Source organism: Podarcis muralis, chromosome 10 (genome assembly GCF_964188315.1).
Source record: "Podarcis muralis chromosome 10, rPodMur119.hap1.1, whole genome shotgun sequence".
Lineage (NCBI taxonomy): Eukaryota > Metazoa > Chordata > Lepidosauria > Squamata > Lacertidae > Podarcis > Podarcis muralis.
The window spans coordinates 27372199-27392643 of record NC_135664.1 but is presented as its reverse complement, the minus strand read 5'-3'; the positions used below and the strand labels follow the sequence as shown (position 1 = coordinate 27392643).

General features: G+C 41.1%; 1 protein-coding gene across 2 annotated transcripts in view; it reads left to right on the top strand.

Annotated features, from left to right (window-relative positions):
• The window catches only part of PRICKLE1 (prickle planar cell polarity protein 1), a 66760-nt gene that overhangs the window by 42640 nt on the left and 3675 nt on the right, over positions 1-20445 (top strand). Inside the window, exons 1-6 of one of the 2 annotated variants that reach the window (XM_028746392.2) lie at positions 7510-7650; positions 15953-16139; positions 17286-17399; positions 18972-19109; positions 19432-19635; positions 19944-20130. In XM_028746392.2, coding sequence (XP_028602225.1) covers positions 16020-16139; positions 17286-17399; positions 18972-19109; positions 19432-19635; positions 19944-20130 — 763 coding nt within the window. In that variant the 5' untranslated portion in view covers positions 7510-7650; positions 15953-16019. Of the gene's footprint in view, positions 1-7509; positions 7651-15952; positions 16140-17285; positions 17400-18971; positions 19110-19431; positions 19636-19943; positions 20131-20445 lie in introns of those variants that run through there. The other variant, XM_028746391.2, reaches the window with a different exon arrangement.

Below are 20445 nucleotides of genomic sequence, written 5' to 3'. Positions count from 1 at the left end.
CAAGTCCTATGAATAGCATGTATGTGAGTACTCTGGCATAATATCTCTGTGTTCAAAGTTTGCATTTAGAACTGCCTCTTGACCAAATATGTGAGTTAAGATTTCAAACAGGCAGAGTGTAAATATAATACCTAGTCCGAGATTGGTAGTAGATGGGTCCTTCCCCCCCCCCCCCCGAAAAGAGCAGAATGGACTGAGCCATTTTAAAAAGAAACTTAAATGGCAGTGGCTTCTAATCACCTTGGTGTATGGGTTCAATCTTTTTCCATGTAGAAAAAATTCCATAGACCACTATTTATAACAGATCATTGTTTTTATTTATCTACCTGTTAAGTTCATTACTCTTGTTTAATAAGAGTTGTTCATATTCCTTGACACTGAGCACAGGGCACAAGCTGAAGGGAAATACAGAGACCCCTTTCTCCCCTTTTATGCTCAGCTTTTAGTGAGGTGGTTTTTGTTTTCTTAAACCACAGTTTCCCATGACATCTGAAATGGGAAACTGTGTCTTAAGGGCTCCCTGCAAACCAACTTATGAATTTGTATTAAATTCAAAGAACAAGGTCACAAGTCAATATTTTGTCAAGATCTGGAAATACAGTGTACACCCACACACACCCCTGCAATGCGCTGAGTTAAAGGGAATTATTAAATTAATTACCAGGAAGTATATTACTACTAAGCGATTACATGTGATGATGGAAACTACAATTCTGTATGTTGCAGATGTGGACCAGATGTAGGAACTTTCTTTGTTTAATGATGTGTCCTAGAGCAAACTGTTGGGAGGAGAAGAATAAATGGTTTTATAGGGCCACAGCTAAAGTTGTATCGTCTCCTGTTTGTGTACATAAACAGAAAAGCTTCTGTAAAAAGAATGGAAATATATATCCTGTGGCCTTTTTAGCTGGTGTTTTCTGAATACTGGAAGGTAAACAAAATCCCCCAAGAAGAAATAACTTGTTTTTGGTAGTTCTTTCCCTTTATTATAAAAGGGTAGAAGTGTGAAGATTGAAAATAAATATATTTGAGAAATATTTGTTCAAAGTGACTATTCAGGTTTCATTTCCGCAAGTATTTACATATTGTATTAACATTTATAATGTTTATGGTGCATTCTGGTTATCTTTACAGTTTTCAGCTTGTTAATTTGGTTTACTCTTCACTGGACCTAAAACCCATGTAATACATTACCATCTTCCAACTTTATTTCCTGCGCCTAATTTTGAGAAATTTGTGCCAGACGAATTTGGTAGTTCACTACAGTACTTTGCTTCAGGTCAGAATCGATACAAAAAGCAGTGTAGAAAAACAAGCCTAAGCAAAAGTTAGTAGTTACTTTATGCGGATTACTAGAACTGAATGACAATTTGGGCCACAACTTTTTATTTTTGCTGTCTAGTGTTCTGTACTCCCTGCATATGCAGATTTGTTTCACAGCACTTTGGAATGCCAATCCAAAACATCTTTTCCTATGATAACCCACTGAAGCAACAACTTCGCCATCTTTTTCAGAAGAACATTTTAAGGTTAGCAGCAGCATGTGACATGTCCCACAATCAAAGCATTTCCATTGTCATTGAAAACAAGTTTTAAAACAAAACAGCAATGCTAAAACTTGTTTACAAGTGTAGCTATTTCACCCCAGGGTGTCCAGTCATCCCTTAGGAAGTGATCTGCAATACACAATTTGCACCTGGATAATGTGTATGTGATGTTTAAACTGGTCATCAGTGATGTAGGCTGATTGCTATCAAGAGAGAGATCCTCTAGCCTGAAGGTATATGTCTAATAGCGGAGTGATTAGTCTAGATAAGGATGTTTATACAATGTTTATTCCAAGTCTCTGCCATGTACTGAGAGACAAGAGAGTCTCCTCATGACCTGGATGTGCTTCAGCAGCCAGAACCAAAAGTAACATTAATGCAACTATGACGACTACTACTAGTAGCAGCAGCAGCCGCAGCAGCAGTAGTACTACTAGTAGTAGTCATTATTTTGTACCCTGCCCATCTGACTGGGTTACCCCAGCCACTCTGGGTGGATTCCAACACATATAAAAACACAATGCATGTATGTATAAACTCTCATTCCATTGTCATTTTAAAATTAACAGTGCAAAGAAAGACGAAAGAGGAATTCTTTCCCTCAGCAGCAAAGATGCTAGCTGTTCCTTCATAGTGCTGCACAAACTAGAGAGGAATGGTGTCCCATTAAATCATTAGCTGAAACATGATTAAATCATCCTTCTAATGTAAGATACAAAGAGAAACGTGGTGAGCAGTAAGCCATCAATTTAATGTATTAAAGCACCATCAATGTACATGGCACTTAACAGAGTAAGGGAAGTAAAAAATCAAACCAACCCAAAAACACACAAAACAGGAGGAGCTTTCAATCTAAAGAGGAGAAAGATGATATAGTACAGGGGTTGCAGTGTTCAGGAGTCAAATCTTTCGAGAACTAAGCCGTTCGAAAACCATGCGACTGTGTTATCTTTCTCTAAAGAGGCATGGACATAACTATTGATGTTTCAAGGGACTTAATGTGTAGCAATACTTCTGGGAGCAAAACCGTACCGATGAGCCGGATTTTGTCATGTTTTCTGGGTGAGAAAATGCTTTTCCGGTTGGAGCTGCTCATGTTTCTTTCCAACACTCTTTAAGAACAACAAAAAACTTGGAAGTCCCTTAGAGTTCTAGTGCACAATTTCCCCTCGACATCTAGAATGTTACCTCTATTTTGCCACAGTTCCGGTAAGTTTTGTAAGAGGGGAGTGCTTGCCAAGCTGCATGGAATTTGGCTTAATGTTGCTTGTAACAACAACAGTCTTTCTATGTGCTCTTAAATCTGTTCTGCCTGACAAATGTCATCTACCAGTACTTTACTTCATGATACTCTTCTTGGATAATTTATGAGGCAAACAGTTTTATCTTTATTGATGAAGGCTCCAAGGATTGGGGGGGGGGGGAATGGGTGGAGCTTGTTAAAACAGAATTCATTCTGCTGAGCTGCCAACTCTGGGACAGCTAAACTTCCCCACTGAAATAAGCCTGGGCCTTGATGGACCTTGTGACGCATAACCTTTTCCTTTTAAGAATGGAGAAAAACAAAACAAACCCAAAAAGAATGGATTCACCCTTGGCTATAACAATGCATTTGAGACATGATTAACTCCTCTTAGCATCCTGTGGATAAATTTGCCTCATTCAAATTTTGAATCTTGTATTAAGTTTCTGCAGACTTCTTCATCCCACCCAAAATAGCAGGCTGTAAAATTGTAGTGCCATTGCACATGGAATAGATTTAAGCAGCCCCCAGTTCCATCTACATACTAGCCATTTTTCATATACCTCAAACAAAACATTCCCTTCTGACTCCCTGCTGTCACTTTTTAAATTAATGACTGGAAGCAAGAAAATGGTGTCCTGCCTGGGATCAGTCACCTGAATGAATCATATGCAATGACCAGCCCCGAGTCGATCTTTGTTTCCTTCCATTATCTTTCCATTTTAACGATTTCCAGAGGGGTAGCTGTGCAGTTGCTTTGAGTTACAATTAGCTTGGTGTTCTTTGTTACAAAAAACGAACAACAAAAAACCCTTCACATTTAATTAACATAGACTTCCCCCACACCCAAATAATGTTTCATGTGTGGATTTAGATCAGGCATAGGCAAACTCCAGATGTTTTGAGACTACAATTCCCATCATCCCTGACCACTGGTCCTGTTAGCTAGGGATGATGGGAGTTGTAGTCCCAAAACATCTGGAGGGCCCAGTTTGCCTATGCCTGATTTTTACATGAATTGTTTTAAATAACTATACATTCTTGTTTAAGGTACATAAACTCCTTCCTTGAGAGGAATAAAAAAAATCACCTGTATATAAAACATAGCCGCATAATGTAAATGTGTGTGGTCAGTCACATTTGGGATTAGTTAGCAGCTGTGTTTGTCTTACCGATAATGCTGCAATATGTGTTGTGCACTACATACTCTTGATAATGCATTCTTACAGGGAATTTGAAGTTGAGAAATCACTTCATATTCCCTGTAAGAAATTTGGTGTCCCAAAGAGGTTTTTTTAATAGTATGTATCAAAGACTATTATCCACAAACTTCCTGAATACCAAACATGAACAGATGTTTGAGATTCTTTTAAGTTTAAATATATATTGTTTTAAAATGCTTTTTAAAAACTCTTTTGCATCTTTGACTGAAAAGTTGCAGCTACAGATGAAATAGGTGGCTGGAAAAAGTATTCACCTTCAGGTGTTAACATTTCCCCCCCTAATAATTCTTCTATGTAAGTAAATTGGAGATCTCAGGGAGTAATACGGCCAAATAGTTGCCATCATGCAGGTATTGGGAGTGATTAAACATCAGAGAGAGATGCCTGCAAGCTCTGTTATCTTCTCCTCTGGCAGGATCTGTTTGTCTCATTCTCCCCCAAGTGATAATTTGTTTGCTGTGCACAATTTTAAGTTGCATGTGACACAAGGTATCATTTAAAGAACAATGCAGATTAACTGAATTCAAGAAAATGTTTCAGTTTCTGACCAACAAACAAACAGAGGCTAAACAGAAAAATAAATAAATTGGATCTTGTTTGAGTATCTGTATTTATTTTTTCCAAAAAAAAAAACTGCACTGAAAACCATCTAAACATATACATTTGAATATATAGTATCTCATAAGAGTGTCAATTAAAAATCACTGTTATGAAGTTGGGGACCTGAAAATTGTTGCACTGTGTAGAGAAGTGCAAAATAATGCAAATAGCTATGTTCCAGTGCACAAATTATTGTGGATCCACTTCTGTACTGGAATTGGTAAAGATTGAATGTCTCAGGCATACCTGGTAGAGTTATGCTGCAGGGTTCCTAGAGTGAATGGCAGGCTAGTTGTTGAAGGCTGTTGAAGGCTGAGAAATCATATCTAAAATGAGAGCTGGAAAAAAAGTTTCCACTTTAAAATGTACAAAGAAGGAGCAGCCGTGTCATTAGTTCATCCCGTTTTGAAAGTTCATCAAGTTGATTCAGTGCTGGCTGTTGGCCAAGCATGTCTGAATTATAAATACTGTTGTCTGACCAGGGCCAAGTCTTTCTAGCTGTTGCACTTACAAACTTAACCTTCAGCTATCTGTGCTCAAATACCAACATTCTTCGCCGGTGTCCCTGTTACTTGGCATTGGAAACCCAATTCTACTTCTGAGCTGTTAAGCTTTACTAAACTCTTCACTGCTAAGTGTGCAATGTTACACTGAAGCTTACAATGAGGTCTGTTGTTCGGCTGAATGGAAATGTTTGTTTAGACAGCTTTTGCACCCAAGTTCTTAGATAACATATGTTTAAACTCCAGTATTGTAGGTAGTTCAGTCATTTCACAATCAGTAGTTTATAGGTTCAGATGTTGTAGAGGCTTGTTCAGCCGTAATACAAATTAATCACTGGCGACATTCGGAAGACCACAGTTTCCTCACCCCTGATATAAACCTTTGACAGCTTGCTGCAGCAGACTAATATGCCTGCTTTTTCAGGAACTATAACCCTTCACCTTCCTTACCTTGTTGTCTTTACAAATGCCCTATACTACATTTATTCATACCCATTGTAGGCACTGAAGTATAGATTGAAATCCTATACACACTTAAGGCCCATTGAACTTCATAAGTTCAGTGTTTCTGAGTAGACATGCAAAAGACTGTACTAATAAGTATCTTAATACGGCAAAGGCCAGTGTAATGTTTAAGGCAGCAATCCAGACTGGGGCAGAGGGAGCATGGCATGGCAGATTCACCACTGGATCAGGCAGAAGGTGGTAGCATAGTGCTTGCACCTATTTTGCTATGGCAGCTCTGGATTGGCACAGCACAGGGGCCCAAACTCTGTCAGTTTACAGAAGCTGGACCATCGCTGGCCCTGCTGCCACCCCAGTGTCCCATTTTGAATGCAGGTGCAGAAGGGGCCTGCCACCACTGAATCCTTCTCTTTGCCAGCAGCACTGATCAAGGAATAGGATTGCTCCTATTAAATACAAGGAAGCTGTCTGTGTTAAACACAAGCAAGCACCAGAGTTCTATCTGCAGCCCAGCTAAACCAGGCTATTCGGCTACACTACAGTTTAGTTCTACCGAAGTTAATGGGACAAAAACAGGGCTAAAATGAAATACCTGGGTTCCTGGAGTCGTGCAGTAAGCTGCTTATGCCACCTGCCCACAAACTGAGGATTTTGTGACTTCACAAATTGGTTGTGAGGCTAATACTTGAGCTTTGAAAGAGAATTACTTAATCGCTTTTGACTATAATTGTTAAAGGGATCAAAGGTTCATAGAGACCTGAAGAAGCAGTGAGGCATGCGCCTATATTTCTACCCCAAGGTGTATAATTATTAGGCGGTATAGTTTTAACACGTAAATCCGGGCTTGTAATGGGATGTGCAGATACATTTTGAATTAGGAGAGATCTTGAACCTTGCTGTAAGACCCATGGTCAATGCACAGAGAGATGAGAAGCGGACAAACACGAAGTTCCAAGCCATTGTTGCTTTTTGTTGTCTGGTGGGGAGCAATGCTTTTCCTTCCAGAAGTACCTAACCTTCCTTGGCTGACATGGTAGGGAATGCTTAGGCAATTCATATGGAAATGCTTCCCTTCTCAGAATAGCCATATGCTTGTTAATTTCTGACCCAGTGGCATCCTCTTGCTGACTTCCTTGTTGTGCGATGATGAAGGGAGTGCCTGGGAAGAAAGGGGAAATTGATGAGGCCTCCCATCTTTTTGGTTTTACGCACCCATGTGTTTCAGGACTGACTTGGCTGCTCCTCTCCCCAGCTTTTATGGCCACTTGTAGTTCATACTGGGTCACCAGTGATTGATTGGTAGCGTTGACTGGCGCTTAAGGAATTAGAAACTGCACAGGGGTCAGCTCAGATATGTAGCCAGGAGGGCTTTTAGGCACAATGGAGGGTGGAGTTAGGGTGACATAGACTGAAAACTTAACATGAACACCATAAAAAAACGCCACTTTTCTCCAGCACGTCCCCACCCTCAGGATGTGAGCTGCCTCCTGTGTCTGAAAATATCCTGCCTGGGACTCAGTTGCCTGAAATGAGAGAGGAAATTGAGTGTCTCCTCCCTGAGGAAATGCAAAGCACCCGTCTCCCTCCCAGCCGAGGCAATTGATCTTCCAAGTGGGCAAAGACTTGACAGCAGAAAGTGAAGGAATTTCCTTCGCTTCTTCACAGTGAAAGAGCTGAACTTGGCGTTAAAGAGAGCCCATTCAACTGCGTGTCCTGCTCTGAGTAAAACCCCCTTGAGGAATGATTTTTGTGTGTGCGTGTGGAGGCGACTGACTGAAGACGCTCCTTCGGCGGGATTTGTCAAGGCCCCTTGAGAGGATTGCGCGGCGGCGAAGGGGGTGGGCGGCTGTGAGGGGGGGGGGGGACGTCGGGGAGGAGCGAAGCCCGCCGCGGACTCCGGTCTCGCGAAGAAATGGGCAGGGAGGGAGCCGGAGAGGAAGGGGGCTGACTGGAAGCGCTGTCGAAGAGGGACAGCAGGGAGGCTTGTTCCTCCGGCAAGTTTTTCCCGTGTGGAGGCGGCCGCTTCCGATGCAGTGGAGAGACGAGCCACCCCCCTCCTCCTCCCCTTGGTAGGTATGCCTGCCTGCGCGCCGTGTGCGTTGACTGCGGTGCTTCGTGTGAAGGGGTGCAATGGCCATCCGTTTTAGAGTGACGGTAGCTTAAGAGGGGAGGCGGGAATCGGGGTCTGAAGAATTTTGTGTTGGGGGGGGGAGCCCGAAAGAAACGCTCTCCCCTTCTTTTTTATTATTATTGTTTATGCTTTTTCGGCTCCCCTGAGTCGTTGCGCACGCGAGCGGGTGAAGCCCTCCGCCCCGCCCGGGCCGCAGAGCAGGTCGCCCTGCCTGTGGCGTTTGCAGCGGTGCTTCGGGCTTGCGGAGACTGCGCGCGCTTTTCATTGGTGGCGAGGAGTCCCGCGCTGCAGTCCCTGGCGAGCCCAGGGGAGCGAAGGAGGAGCGCGCGCGGGGAGAAGGGGAGGCGAAGCAGTTAACGTAGGAAGGGCAGCCTCCTGCCTCACCGAAAAAGGGGGCGAGCTTCCCTGTGCTGAGGAAGCCTGGACTACTTCGGATTTTGGAGTGCATCTCCCTTCTTCCGCGCCCCGCACAAGTTCCCCATTTATAAGTAAAGCCACCCATCCATGTCAGAGGGGGGGGGGTTATTGCCTGGGTCCCAAACAGAGATAAGTGCTTGGGGTTTCTTTTTTTTTCTCCCCCCCCCTCTCTTTTGTAATGAAGATGCCTTGGGGGGGGGGGCTTCTGCTTCCGTGCCCCCTCCTTTTTTAACAAGAGGCTTATCGTTTTCATTATAAATTAAAATGTCCAGTAGCACCTTACAGAGCAACTAAGTTTGTTCTGGGTGTAAGCTTTCGTGTGCATGCTCACCTTTTCAGATACACTGAAACAGAAGTCACCAGATCCTTATATATAGTGGGAGAGTGGGGTGGGGTTCTTCTCAGAAGGGTAGTAGGAGATGGGTATATGGGTTTACCATACGCATAGAGACATCGGTGACTTCTGTTTCAGTGTGTCTGAAGAAGTGTGCATGCAAACGAAAGCTTATACCCAGAACAAATTTAGTTGGTCTTTAAGGTGCTAAAGGTAAAGGGACCCCTGACCATTAGGTCCAGTCATGACCGACTCTGTGGTTGCAGCGCTCATCTCACTTTATTGGCCGAGGGAGCCAGGGTACAGCTTCCAGGTCATGTGGCCAGCATGACTAAGCAGCTTCTGGCGAACCAGAGCAGCGCACGGAAACACCGTTAACCTTCCCACAGGAGCAGTACCTATTTACCTACTTGCACTTTGACGTGCTTTCGATCTGCTAGGTTGGCAGGAGCTGAGACCGAGCAACAGTTGTCCCCATCTGATCGGCAAATCCTAGGCTCTGTGGTTTAACCCACAGCGCCACCCATGTCCCTTTAAGGTGCTACTGGACAATTTAAAAAATATATATAATAATTTATTTTGACTGTGTCAGACCAACACAGCTACCTATCTGAATGCGTTTTCATTAATCAACATTTAAAAGTTCAGTGCATTCCATTGCGGCAGAAAGTTGGGATAGAAATGTCACACAGAAGTAACTTACTTCTTAGGCACCTTTTCTCTTTTTTGCCTGCACCTCTGAGGAAGAAGGGCATCCTGGCATTTCTGCCCCAGAGCCCTGAGCATTTTTGTTGTGCCAGTTTCTCTCCTCTTGCTCCTGTAGACATGCCACAGATGGAGGACCTTTAATTCATCAGACCTGCCTGCTGCAAATGACTATTTTTTTTTAAAAGGCAGGCAGCTTTGACCAAAATGTAGCAAAGATCTTCCATGTTTAAAGCTGAAATCTTCAAGCCATTAAAAAAATAAAATAAAGAGGAAGTCATTCTTAAGTAAGGTTTGGTAGAGGGAGTCTTGAACACTTTAGAGAGACTATTCCTGACTGAAGTAGTTTGTACAGACTGCATCCTGTGGACTTTTGGGAGTAAGGCCCCCGCTGGGTCTTCTTAGTAGACACAAATAAGATTCCCCTTTAAAGTGAAGTTAAAGCATTCTCTCCCCACTCCAAATAAAGCCCCACATGTTGGCTTTTATTTTTATTTTTTAAAGATAATGGGGGCTAATTTATATGCAAATCTACTGCTTACTTTACTACTTCCTTGAACAGTTTTCTTTGTAAATGATTTCCCTCCCAAAAGTTAGAGTGGTAAGTTTTAACAAAGAAGTATGGTGTTCATGAGCCAACAGGTGATGGGAGTGAAACCTGAGTATATATTTACACTGGAGTAAAATCTGGCCGCTGTTTCCTATGGTGGCTGTTTAAAGAGAAATGTAAAGCATATATCAATAGGGATATTTTTAAAAGTTAGAGGAAAAACTACTTCTTTGGGATATTGCTTTCCTACCCTAAACTGTTTTGTTGAGCTTAATTTCCATTGAGACAAAGCCTTTTGTGTGTTTCCATCCTAATTAATATGTCAGTGCTTTTCCTCTGCAAGATACAGCCAAGTTAAGCATTTCTAAAATCTCATTTCTTTCCAGTGGGAGCCTACTCTCTCATTTGCCTGGGAGTAAATCCCATTCACCTCAATGGGACCTACTTCTGAGTAGACACATATGTAGAATTATGCCATTGAATCTATTCCAGTGGCACTTTGGATCATGCCTATAGAGATTTAGAGGGACAAATATAATGTGTTTTGTGATATCTGAAGATAAAGAGAAATTGAAATATTTTAACCAACATCTAAGATCTTTTTGCTATTTTTGGTTTTGTTTCTCAAGTGTTACTAAAGTGTAAATGATTTCAATACAGTATAGAATTTAATAAGTCTGGTTCCCTATCACCCCTTCCCCTTCTTCTTGCACTTGAAATATATGTATGTTAATATCCAGCTTTGGTAATATTGCCACTCCTTGCTCTCTTACCATGCACATTAGAACAGCAACAAAGACACCTGCTTTTTAACCTCAAGTTCTGACCCTTTGGGTTATAGTTGCAGTATACTGTGAGCTAGGGGTGTGATATGCATCTTGAATTCCCCATAGCCTTGTTAACAAGCAGTTTAACAAAAAGTTGTTAAACAATTTGCCCTGCAGGACAGAGTTAAACAGCAGGGGGCAGGGAAGGATGTTTGTGTAACTGGCCTTATGAATTGTGACCTCTTACAATCTGGTCAGAGGTGACCACAGAGCATACATACTCTGGGAGCTGGAAATCTTAACATAAGGGCTAGTTTCACACATGGCTTCAACAGTTGCCCAGAGAACAAGGATACATCTATCTTTTAGAAACTGGTTGTCTCTGGTAGCTTTTATGCAAAGAGTTCTGTCTTTAGAACAGCTTTTTATTAAATGACAATAGGTGAAATTTACACTGGTGTATATCTAAACGTCATAATCAAATTACCCTTTAATCCAATTACATGGTTAATAATTGCTCATTCACCAGTACAAGGATTCTCTTTGTAAGCTTTAGTAGTTAGTCAGCACTTATACAGAGGTGGCACTTAAGGTCATTCATGTTCTGCAGAACAGAGCAGGAAGATGTCACATAGTATTTTCTTCTATGTAGATGTTTAACACAATCTACAATGGTATCATGAGCTGAGAACTTCAATCATAAAAACTTTCAGCCTGTTCTTCACTCATATATTAAATAGTGTACAGGATTTTTAGTTTTTTAATGAATATAGTTAGTTCTAAAACTTGATTTAAAATTAACTTATAAATGCCAAGCATTGTTGCTGCTCAAGCAGAAACAGTACCTGAAATGTGTGCAAAGTTGTTTTTTTCTTTTCAAAAAGCACATTTTAATAAGCAATTTTATACATTAGCCTTCAGTTCCTCCAGTGCAGACGAAGATACTCTTAAGACTATATTTATTTTGTTGAATTATTTTTCTCCCACCCTTTTATATGTATATACTCAGGGCAACATAACAATCATATAAATCGGTAAATACAATAATGTCAGTATCAAAACAAAAGGTAACAATAGTTAAAACAAACATAATAGTAAAATCTGAGGATTGTAATGCAGTCTAAAATTAACTTAACCATCATTTATAACTGGGTGGGAGCCTGGGGTCCTCCAAATGCTTCTGGACTGCAGCTCCTATCATTCCATGGTGGCTGGAGCTGATGGAAATTGAAGTCAGCAACCACCTGGATGGCCTTTATGTTCTCCACCCCTGTTTATGAAAGTTAAGAGAAATGGAGAGATCCTGATACTGGGAACCCAATATATGATGGTGGCTTCCAGGCAAGCTAAGCTGCCTCGGAAGAGCATTCCAAAGGTTAGGATGACACAGCTGGGAAGGCCCTTTGCTCAGTTCCCGGTTTCCTCACTGCAAAACATGGGGGTACCCAAAGGAGGGCTTCCAAATATGGAAATTGTGAATGGGCCGGTTCACGTGGCACTTGGTTTTAGTGGCTTAAAAGCATGCTTTTACTTTTTAAAAATATTCTCTTATTTAATGTGGATTATTGAACAAGATTGGTGAAGGAGACTGAGCAAGTTCTCAGTCTTTTACATTGGGACTGTCTAACCTAGCGGAATGGCAGTGCTGGCCAAAATATGTGTTGTGTCCAGAGAGGCAGCAAGGTAATGAATGGAAGATTAACTTAACTAGTCTTTTTTAGTGTTCCGCCGAAACCTGTCCTCTAATTTTCTTTCCTTGCAAAGAAAAATTTTTCTTAGTCTTTTTTCTCTGCCTCATTTGCAGACTGCTTGATAAATAATTTTTAAATGTATAATTTTGGTTGGTATTGAGCAGGCTTCCTCAACCTCGGCCCTCCGGATGTTTTGAGACTACAATTTCCATCATCCCTGACCACTGGTCCTGCTAGCTAGGGATCATGGGAGTTGTAGGCCAAAAACATCTGGAGGGCCGAGGTTGAAGAAGCCTGCTATTGAGCTTATTTAATCTTTGTGAGGTTTCGTTTTGTATGGCTTTTCTTTCCACGGACCATTTCTTCAGTGCTCTGCAGTTCCCTGCAGCTGCCAATTAGTTGCCTGATTTAAAAAAACAAAACAAAAAACAACCACCTTGGAGGAGAGATGTCTTCCTCTGGGATTAAGAGTGGGAACCCGGGGAGATTGGCTACCAAGTTCCTAAATTTCTGTGCATTTGCCAAGTTTCTCTTACCTTATTATTTTAAGGTAAAGATAAAGGGACCCCTGACCATTAGGTCCAGTCGTGGCCGACTCTGGGATTGCAGCACTCATCTCACTTTATTGGCCGAGGGAGCCGGCGTACATGTGGCCACCATGACTAAGCCGCTTCTGGCAAACCAGAGCAGCGCGCGGAAACGCCGTTTACCTTCCCGCCGGAGTGGTACCTATTTATCTACTTGCACTTTGACGTGCTTTCGAACTGCTAGGTTGGCAGGAACAGGGACCGAGCAACAGGAGCTCACCCTGTCGCGGGGATTCGAACCGCTGACCTTCTGATCCGCAAGTCCTAGGCTCTGTGGTTTAACCCACAGCGCCACCCGCGTCCCAGTATTATTTTACCCCCTTTTAAAAAACTTTAGGCAATGATTCCTTGAAAAGTTAAAAAATTTTCATAGGAAAAACAACAACAAATCAGTAGCTGTCAAGAGCATGTGCTAACAGGAAAGCCCAGCTGTGGGTTTGGGGGAAAGTGCAGATCCCTGGGAAAGCTATATAATGGAAATACTAGAGAGATAATATGTAGAGTGAATCAGGGCTTCCCCCCCCCCAAAAAAAAGTGTTTAGGGGTACTCTCATTTTGACTCAGGAAAATCACCATTATATAGTTCAAATAAGAAAAAATAAATACAGTAAATGGACAAAAGTACAAAAAAAATCACAAAATGTTTAGAGGTATGCTTACCCCTGCGACTCCCCCCCCCCAAAAAAAAGCACTGGAGTGAAGGAATGGGCAGTCACCAAAAACAGTGGCCACCTTAAACGCCTTGCACTTCATCCATAAGAATTTTTCTCTCCTTAGAAAATTATAAAATCCAGGGTTCCCCCCCCCCTCATTAATTGATAAAGAATGGTTGGAAACTGCAGAATAAATTTTCAGCACAGTGCAGTTAAGCTTCCTAGTGAAGGAAAAACAACATAGAATTATTAAAGTGCTGTTTTTGAAATTGTGGATTGGGTCAAAGAAACTGAGGGAAGTAACGTTTGGTTTGTTAAGTGCTGTAATTGGTAAGCTCTGTATAGTACCGAAGCTAATGCAGTCTTTGGATGCCTAAATAGAAACATAATGTCTAGATTGCAAGTGTCTAGACTGCAAAGAAGAAGAAGTCGTCCTAGTTCTGTTCTATTATGCACTTACTGGTCAGGCTTCATGTGGGGTGGCCAGTTCTGCCTACTGTATTTTAAGGAGGAAACTGGCAAAACCCATATTGGTAAGGTCTCTGGAAATGCAAGTCCCAGTTGGAATGGCTGAACAAGACAAGCATGCTTGGAAAAGACTAATGGGAGACATAACTGTTTCCTGATATCTGAAAGGCTGTCTTGCAGAAGATGGAGCAGTCTTTTTCTCTACTTTCAGAGGACAGCATTGGCGCTAATGGGTAGAAACCAAATTTTGGTTAAACACAGGAAGCTTTCCCCAATCAGTAAGAGCCTCTTGAGATGGTGGTCTGTTTCTTCATTGGTGGCTTTTAAGCAGAGGCTGTATTGTAGAGTTACTGTGGAGCATGGAGTTGACCTCCAAAGTTATTTCCAGTGCTTGTAACTGTATTTGAGTTCTCTTGCTTTAGGTAACTAGTGTGGCCTAAATGTCAAATTATTTTTGCTACCAGCAGTGTGCTGAATAAACTTAAACTTACTGTGAAGATTTGTTGCATATAATATTGGATCTCTTTTCATTTAGCATTTTGCATTCAAGGAAAAGAGGCAGATTTGAATGCTCAAGAGACTGTAGTATTACTTGTTTCCCCCCCCCTTAAGTTTTTGCAAATGACACCAAGAGATAAGAGTTAGCAAAATCTGTTCTACTAACATGAAACTGAAGGAGATAAACTGTTAGATGGTCTGTCTACCACACACAGCTATGGGATTGCATAGGAAGGACAGGAAGTTCATTCAAGACAACAAAAGGAAAAGGAGGGGCAGAGGTGATAGAACAATAGGGGGTATATTTGTAGCTCACACATGGACCAAATTTAATCTTGGCAAACCTATTGAGTTTGACTTATTTTCACTGTCCAAAATGTGCAGTTCACTGCCTAGAAAAGCATGTACTGATTGCTTTACCAGGGTTAAAACAAATTTGTACTTTAAACCACATTGAGTTGCCCCTTGTAATAATTCCAACAGTTGTGTCTCTGTGCTATGGATTTAACTTGCAGAAGTTATCTGATGGGAGGGGATGACTCACCTTCCACAGTGATAACCCTGTTTATAAGTAGTGATGGTTCTTATTGATCTCAAAATTCGTGTTTGAGAGGAATTCAACATTGCGCTACTAAGGCAAACGTTTCACCAGAAGTTAAGCTTACTCAACACATCATTTCCCCTTTGCTGCCTGCGCCCTGTTTTAGGGGTTCTCCCAACCAAGCCAATTTTGGAAGGGGCAAGAGGAAGTCTTTTTGCACTAGTGGAAGTCCTTGTGTGGGCTTCTGCTAGTTGGGACTAACTAGTTTAATACAGCCCTGCATTTCTCAAATTAGCTTGGCATATTGACACATATTTCAGGGTCTAACTCAGCATATTATTAAAGAATCGCGGTCTGTAACTTTTTTGTAAGTACGTATCACTACCACCATAGAACCCCAAAGCACATTTTTGCTTTGGGAAGTTCATTTTAGTGGTTTAAATAGTGACACTTCTTTCCAATAGTGTGTTTGCGTTTCTAATTAAAAGCTAAAAGTTGTGTCTCGTCTAGTTTAAGATCTTTTGTTAAAGCCCAGTGCATTTTACAAGTTGAAATCATGCAGCCAGAAGCAAGCAGTTCAGCGAAGCACAAATATTTATTACTATTCCACTGAGCGTGAGATGCTGCGAACAAGCATCTAAAATGTCCCAGAGTATATGTAAGAATTGCCTTGGGATCGTTTATGATGACCCAACCACATCATCCATTTCTTCTTGACATCCCCCCCCCCCATTTGCTAATTCTGTATCTTTATTTATATTCCATGTATATAGATTATAGAAGTATTTCTCCATTACACCGCTGCTCAGTCTGTAGAGTTTTTGTGGGTTTGGGCTTTAAATTTTTAGAAACATGTGATTAAAAAACCCTCAACTGTTTATTTGAAAAACAGGCTTGTGTTTTTTTTTAACCCCCTTGGGCTGTTATCACATACTATGTATGCACACCAGAGAGTTTGACATTTCTTTGTTTTGAAAACAGCAACCAAGATTTTTTGTTGTAACATTTGACTTTCCAACTTGTTTTCAGAGCTCTTAATTGATGAACTGCAACTGAGTATCCTGACACTTCCCCACTGACCGTGTGTGTTTTAGAAATGGAGCCAAAAGGGGGCAACCTGACATTTGGCTTCCAGCGAAGCTCGACATCTGATGATGACTCTGGTTGTGCCCTAGAAGAATATGCATGGGTTCCTCCAGGTCTTAGACCTGAACAGGTAAGAGCAGAAACTACTCATTTCAAGCTTACAAAGTGGTGGGAAGTAGGGAGAGGAGAGGTGGGGAAATATTGTTAAAAGGGGGTGTAGTTATAGGTATATCAACACTCAAATCTGAATTGTTAAATTGTATTATTAGTGTTATTGTGGTTTTTGTTGTATGTGTTTTTTGTGGTTGATGTCTGTATTGAAAAACCGATTAAATAATTTTTTTTAAAAAAAAGCTTACAAAAAGAGGCGGTTCTTTTATTTGTTAATTCGATTTAAAACATTTTCTACAGCAAGTTATTTGTCGGACCTTAACTTCTTTGACCCTTAAGTGTCCTTTTACGCTGACATGCATAGTCAGTGGTCCAAAAGCAAAAGATTAACCCAATTTCCCCTCACTTAGGCAGCGCTATTCTCATGATTTTCTGCAGGAAATGATAGTCAAACTTTGAACTCCTTAACCTTAACTATGTAGATGAAGCAAAAGACCTTATTTTATATTGGGGATTTGTCAATATTTTTGTCAATCTTAACGTAAAAAACAATACTACGCATAGAGCAAAATAAACTTTGGGTAGAATAATTTTATTTTTTGAGACCTACACTGAAAAAAAGGACAAATTCTTAGTGGATTTCCACTTTTATCAGATGGGAAATTGAGTTTCTTCCAACCTTCTCCCAAAGATAAAAATTCAACAGTTTCTAGCAAAGTTCACATGGAAAGAATTAATTTACAAAACAATGTTTGTTTCTTTATTTAACCTGTAAGATTAAAGCCTGTCATTATAACTGTTATTCTTTCTGGATATCTTCACACGTTGGGTGATAAAATGCAGAAAGAAAATGTGGAATTTTAACAGACTTGCTGACAATCCTTGAAGGATGTGGAAATTAGATGTGCATAATTTATGGCACCCCTAATTGTCACTGCAAATAGCATTCCAAAACAGCAATTCAACAGCTGGGTGCTGGCTATCTGAGGCAATCCAGTTTCACAGAGTTGGCTCACCTGCACTTAGCAAGAGGAATGCAAACTTTGCCGAACATCTAAAGAAGAAAATCCTAGTCTTTTGTTAAAAAACAACAAAACCCTAAGATAACAGCAGTAGATAAGAGGGAGCACATGGGTCATTATGTATATTTCTGGTCTCTGTTCAGGTACAGCTCTACTTTGCTTGTTTGTCTGAGGAGAAGATCCCTTACGTTAACAGTCCAGGAGAGAAACACCGAATTAAGCAGCTTCTGTATCAGCTGCCACCCCACGACAATGAGGTAGATATGGTCAAGCATTTCTTGCCCTGCAGTCCAGGCAGAGGGGCCAATTTGCTGAATGTGCAACAAACCTGTGATTTCTCAATTATGGCACTGTGTTATAGGGAACTATTATATCTGGCCACAGTTCTCCATTCCCTGGCAAACTCCTGAATGGATTACTGTGGTACGTCGTGCATGGGTCTGCCTTTGAAGACAGTATATAGATGATTCAGTTGGTACAGACCCATGCACGACGTAATGCTGTCATCATTTTGACTGCAGAGTTTATCTGGGTAGTAAGAGTTCCACTTCTTGTTCCCTTCCGAGGCCGACTCAGGGCAGTAATACTTTGAATGACTTGAGACATCCTCCAGCTCCCACACCCTTGATGTCCACATTTCTGCTTCTTCCTCTGTTAGGGGTGTAGGTGACACTTGAATTTATGGGAGGATTACCTGGCACCAGTATTGCTATCTTTTCGGCACCAGGCTATTAAATAAAAAATCCTAGGCTTTGGAAATGCAATTGGCATTTTATAATCTTGCTGGCTGTTAGTTTGTGCTGGTTTCTTTACTGTGTGGCTTATGATAGTTTAACTTTGTCAAAGGCCCTTCATCAGATAATGTTGTATAGATTTAGTAAATAAAAGTGTGTTGCAAGAGATCACGAGATTCCCCTCTACAGGGGAATCTACCTTCTGTGTATTTGCATGATTCCCTGCTCTAGTGTGCCAGCAAACTACTCTGATAGCAGGTAAATACTGCTGCATCTCTGCATCTGTTGTGATTGTCATTCCTGGTGCAAAGATGCAGAGACACAGCAAAATAACCTGGAAAGGAAGGCCAACTCACACAGAAACACAGGAGGTGAGGTTCTCTGAGGCAAGTAGCTCTCTTGTACACTGAATACAAACATCTTTGGATGTAAGTAACCAAACTTCTCAGCTTTTTCCTTTGAAAAGTACTTGTTTAATGATATCTAAACGTTATGTTGGTACAGTGAGTATAGCTGCTGGATGCAGTAGAGGTTTGGGCTGGGCAGGTTGGGTTTGTAGTATCTCATTAAAGGTTCTAAACAAGAAGCTACTAAGTCTCACTGGTGTCTCCATTGAGTGTATTGTGTTAACTGTGCTGATATAAGTAATGTTTCCCCAAACAGTCCTAAATTACAAAACCCTGAGGCTCATACAGTGTATATACCTAATCAGGTTTTAATCTCTTCCATCCCTGTACTTCACTGTTATAGTCTAAAAGAAAAAAAACCTGGAAGGAACTCTGCTTAAAGCATATTGTATTAACTTGTAAAACTAAATGCCCTTATACCATCTCCAAAAAGCAATGTCTGCATATAGGGTAGAACTGCACTCACATCTTGTGATGGTTGTCTCATGTCACTGTACCAGTTCCCATTAGCAAAGACCTGAATCATTGAACAGGAGTGAAAATGTCAGAAGGAATCTGTTTTCAGCTCTCTTCCATTTTGATGGACATAGTCACTTCTGAGATAGATTTCTGAGGAAAGACAGACTGCATTTCTTTCCAATATAACTAGCATAGATCTTAAAGTTGTTCTCCTTTCCTTTTGGTGAAGGTGAGATACTGTCAGTCTCTAAGTGAAGAAGAGAAGAAGGAACTTCAAATATTTAGTTCACAACGAAAGAAGGAAGCTCTGGGACGAGGCACGGTTAAGTTGCTCTCAAGGGGAGTGATGCACGCACTTTGTGAGCAGGTAACGTTCTTTATTACCCAAATTAAAAATAGTGTTGCACCTGTGTGAAGCTCAACTGTGGATATTTAAACCTACATAAGAACCAAAGTTAATGGACTAAAGCTTGAAAACTGCACAAATTTAATAAGGCTGCATAAAAGGTATGCGGTTCAGCTCTGTTAAAATGGAAAGAACAAGTAAATATTGAACTAGAATAAACTGTTAATTATGTTAATTGGAAAAAAGCAGGATGGAATTAGGCTATAAAGTATAGTGAAGATTCAGCATTCATAAAACCGAAAACTAATTTGAACTTGCCTGTTCGTTTGTATTTTGTTTTCAGTGTGGCACAAAGATCGGTGGAGGTGAAGTTGCAGTATTTGCCTCAAGAGCTGGGCCTGGAGTCTGCTGGCATCCATCCTGCTTTGTGTGTTTCACATGCAATGAACTACTCGTTGACTTAATCTATTTCTACCAAGACGGAAAAATCCATTGTGGAAGGCACCATGCTGAACTACTCAAGCCGCGTTGCTCGGCATGTGATGAGGTAATACCACATTCCCATAACACTTAAAAGCTGGAGGTTGAAATGAGAATTGTGTTCTTTGCTCAGTTAAGCAGCTAGCTTCCTGAGGACAACTGAAAACTTGAGGGTTGTATTCTACTAACTTTTGCTCAGACTAAGACCCATTGAAATAAACACCTTGAAGACCACCCTGAGATTCTCTTGACTTTTCACACATTAACTTCTCCAGTAAATTGAAGAAACGTTCCTTGCAAAACAATATTGTTAAATATAGTGGCTGCAACTGTGCTATCCACGTCTTTGCCTAAACTATTTTCCTCCCCTCCTAGATTATTTTTGCTGATGAATGCACAGAAGCGGAAGGTCGCCACTGGCACATGAAACATTTTTGTTGCCTTGAGTGCGAAACCATCCTTGGAGGACAGAGATACATTATGAAGGACGGGCGCCCATTCTGTTGCGGCTGCTTTGAGTCCCTCTACGCAGAGTATTGTGAGACTTGTGGGGAACACATAGGTAAGCGTATGTTAACACAGGGGGAAAAATGGGCACACTACAAACTAAGCTAGAAGCTCAAGTTTCTAATCTGTAGGTGAAGGGGTCTCTGAAAATGAATGATAAAAGTGTTGCCTGTTTGGAGGGGACAGCTGGCATCTAGGGTTTTGTTTTTTGAGGGGGCAGGGCTTAATCTCCCAAGTTTGTTAATTTAAAAAATAAACCTTTAGTAGACTTTAATCTCAGAATGATGACCTCAAAGTCACCATACTCGATGAAAGGCTTCAAGGGGAAGCTCCAGCATGTTTGCTGAGCTAGTCTGCCGGCAATTTTAAT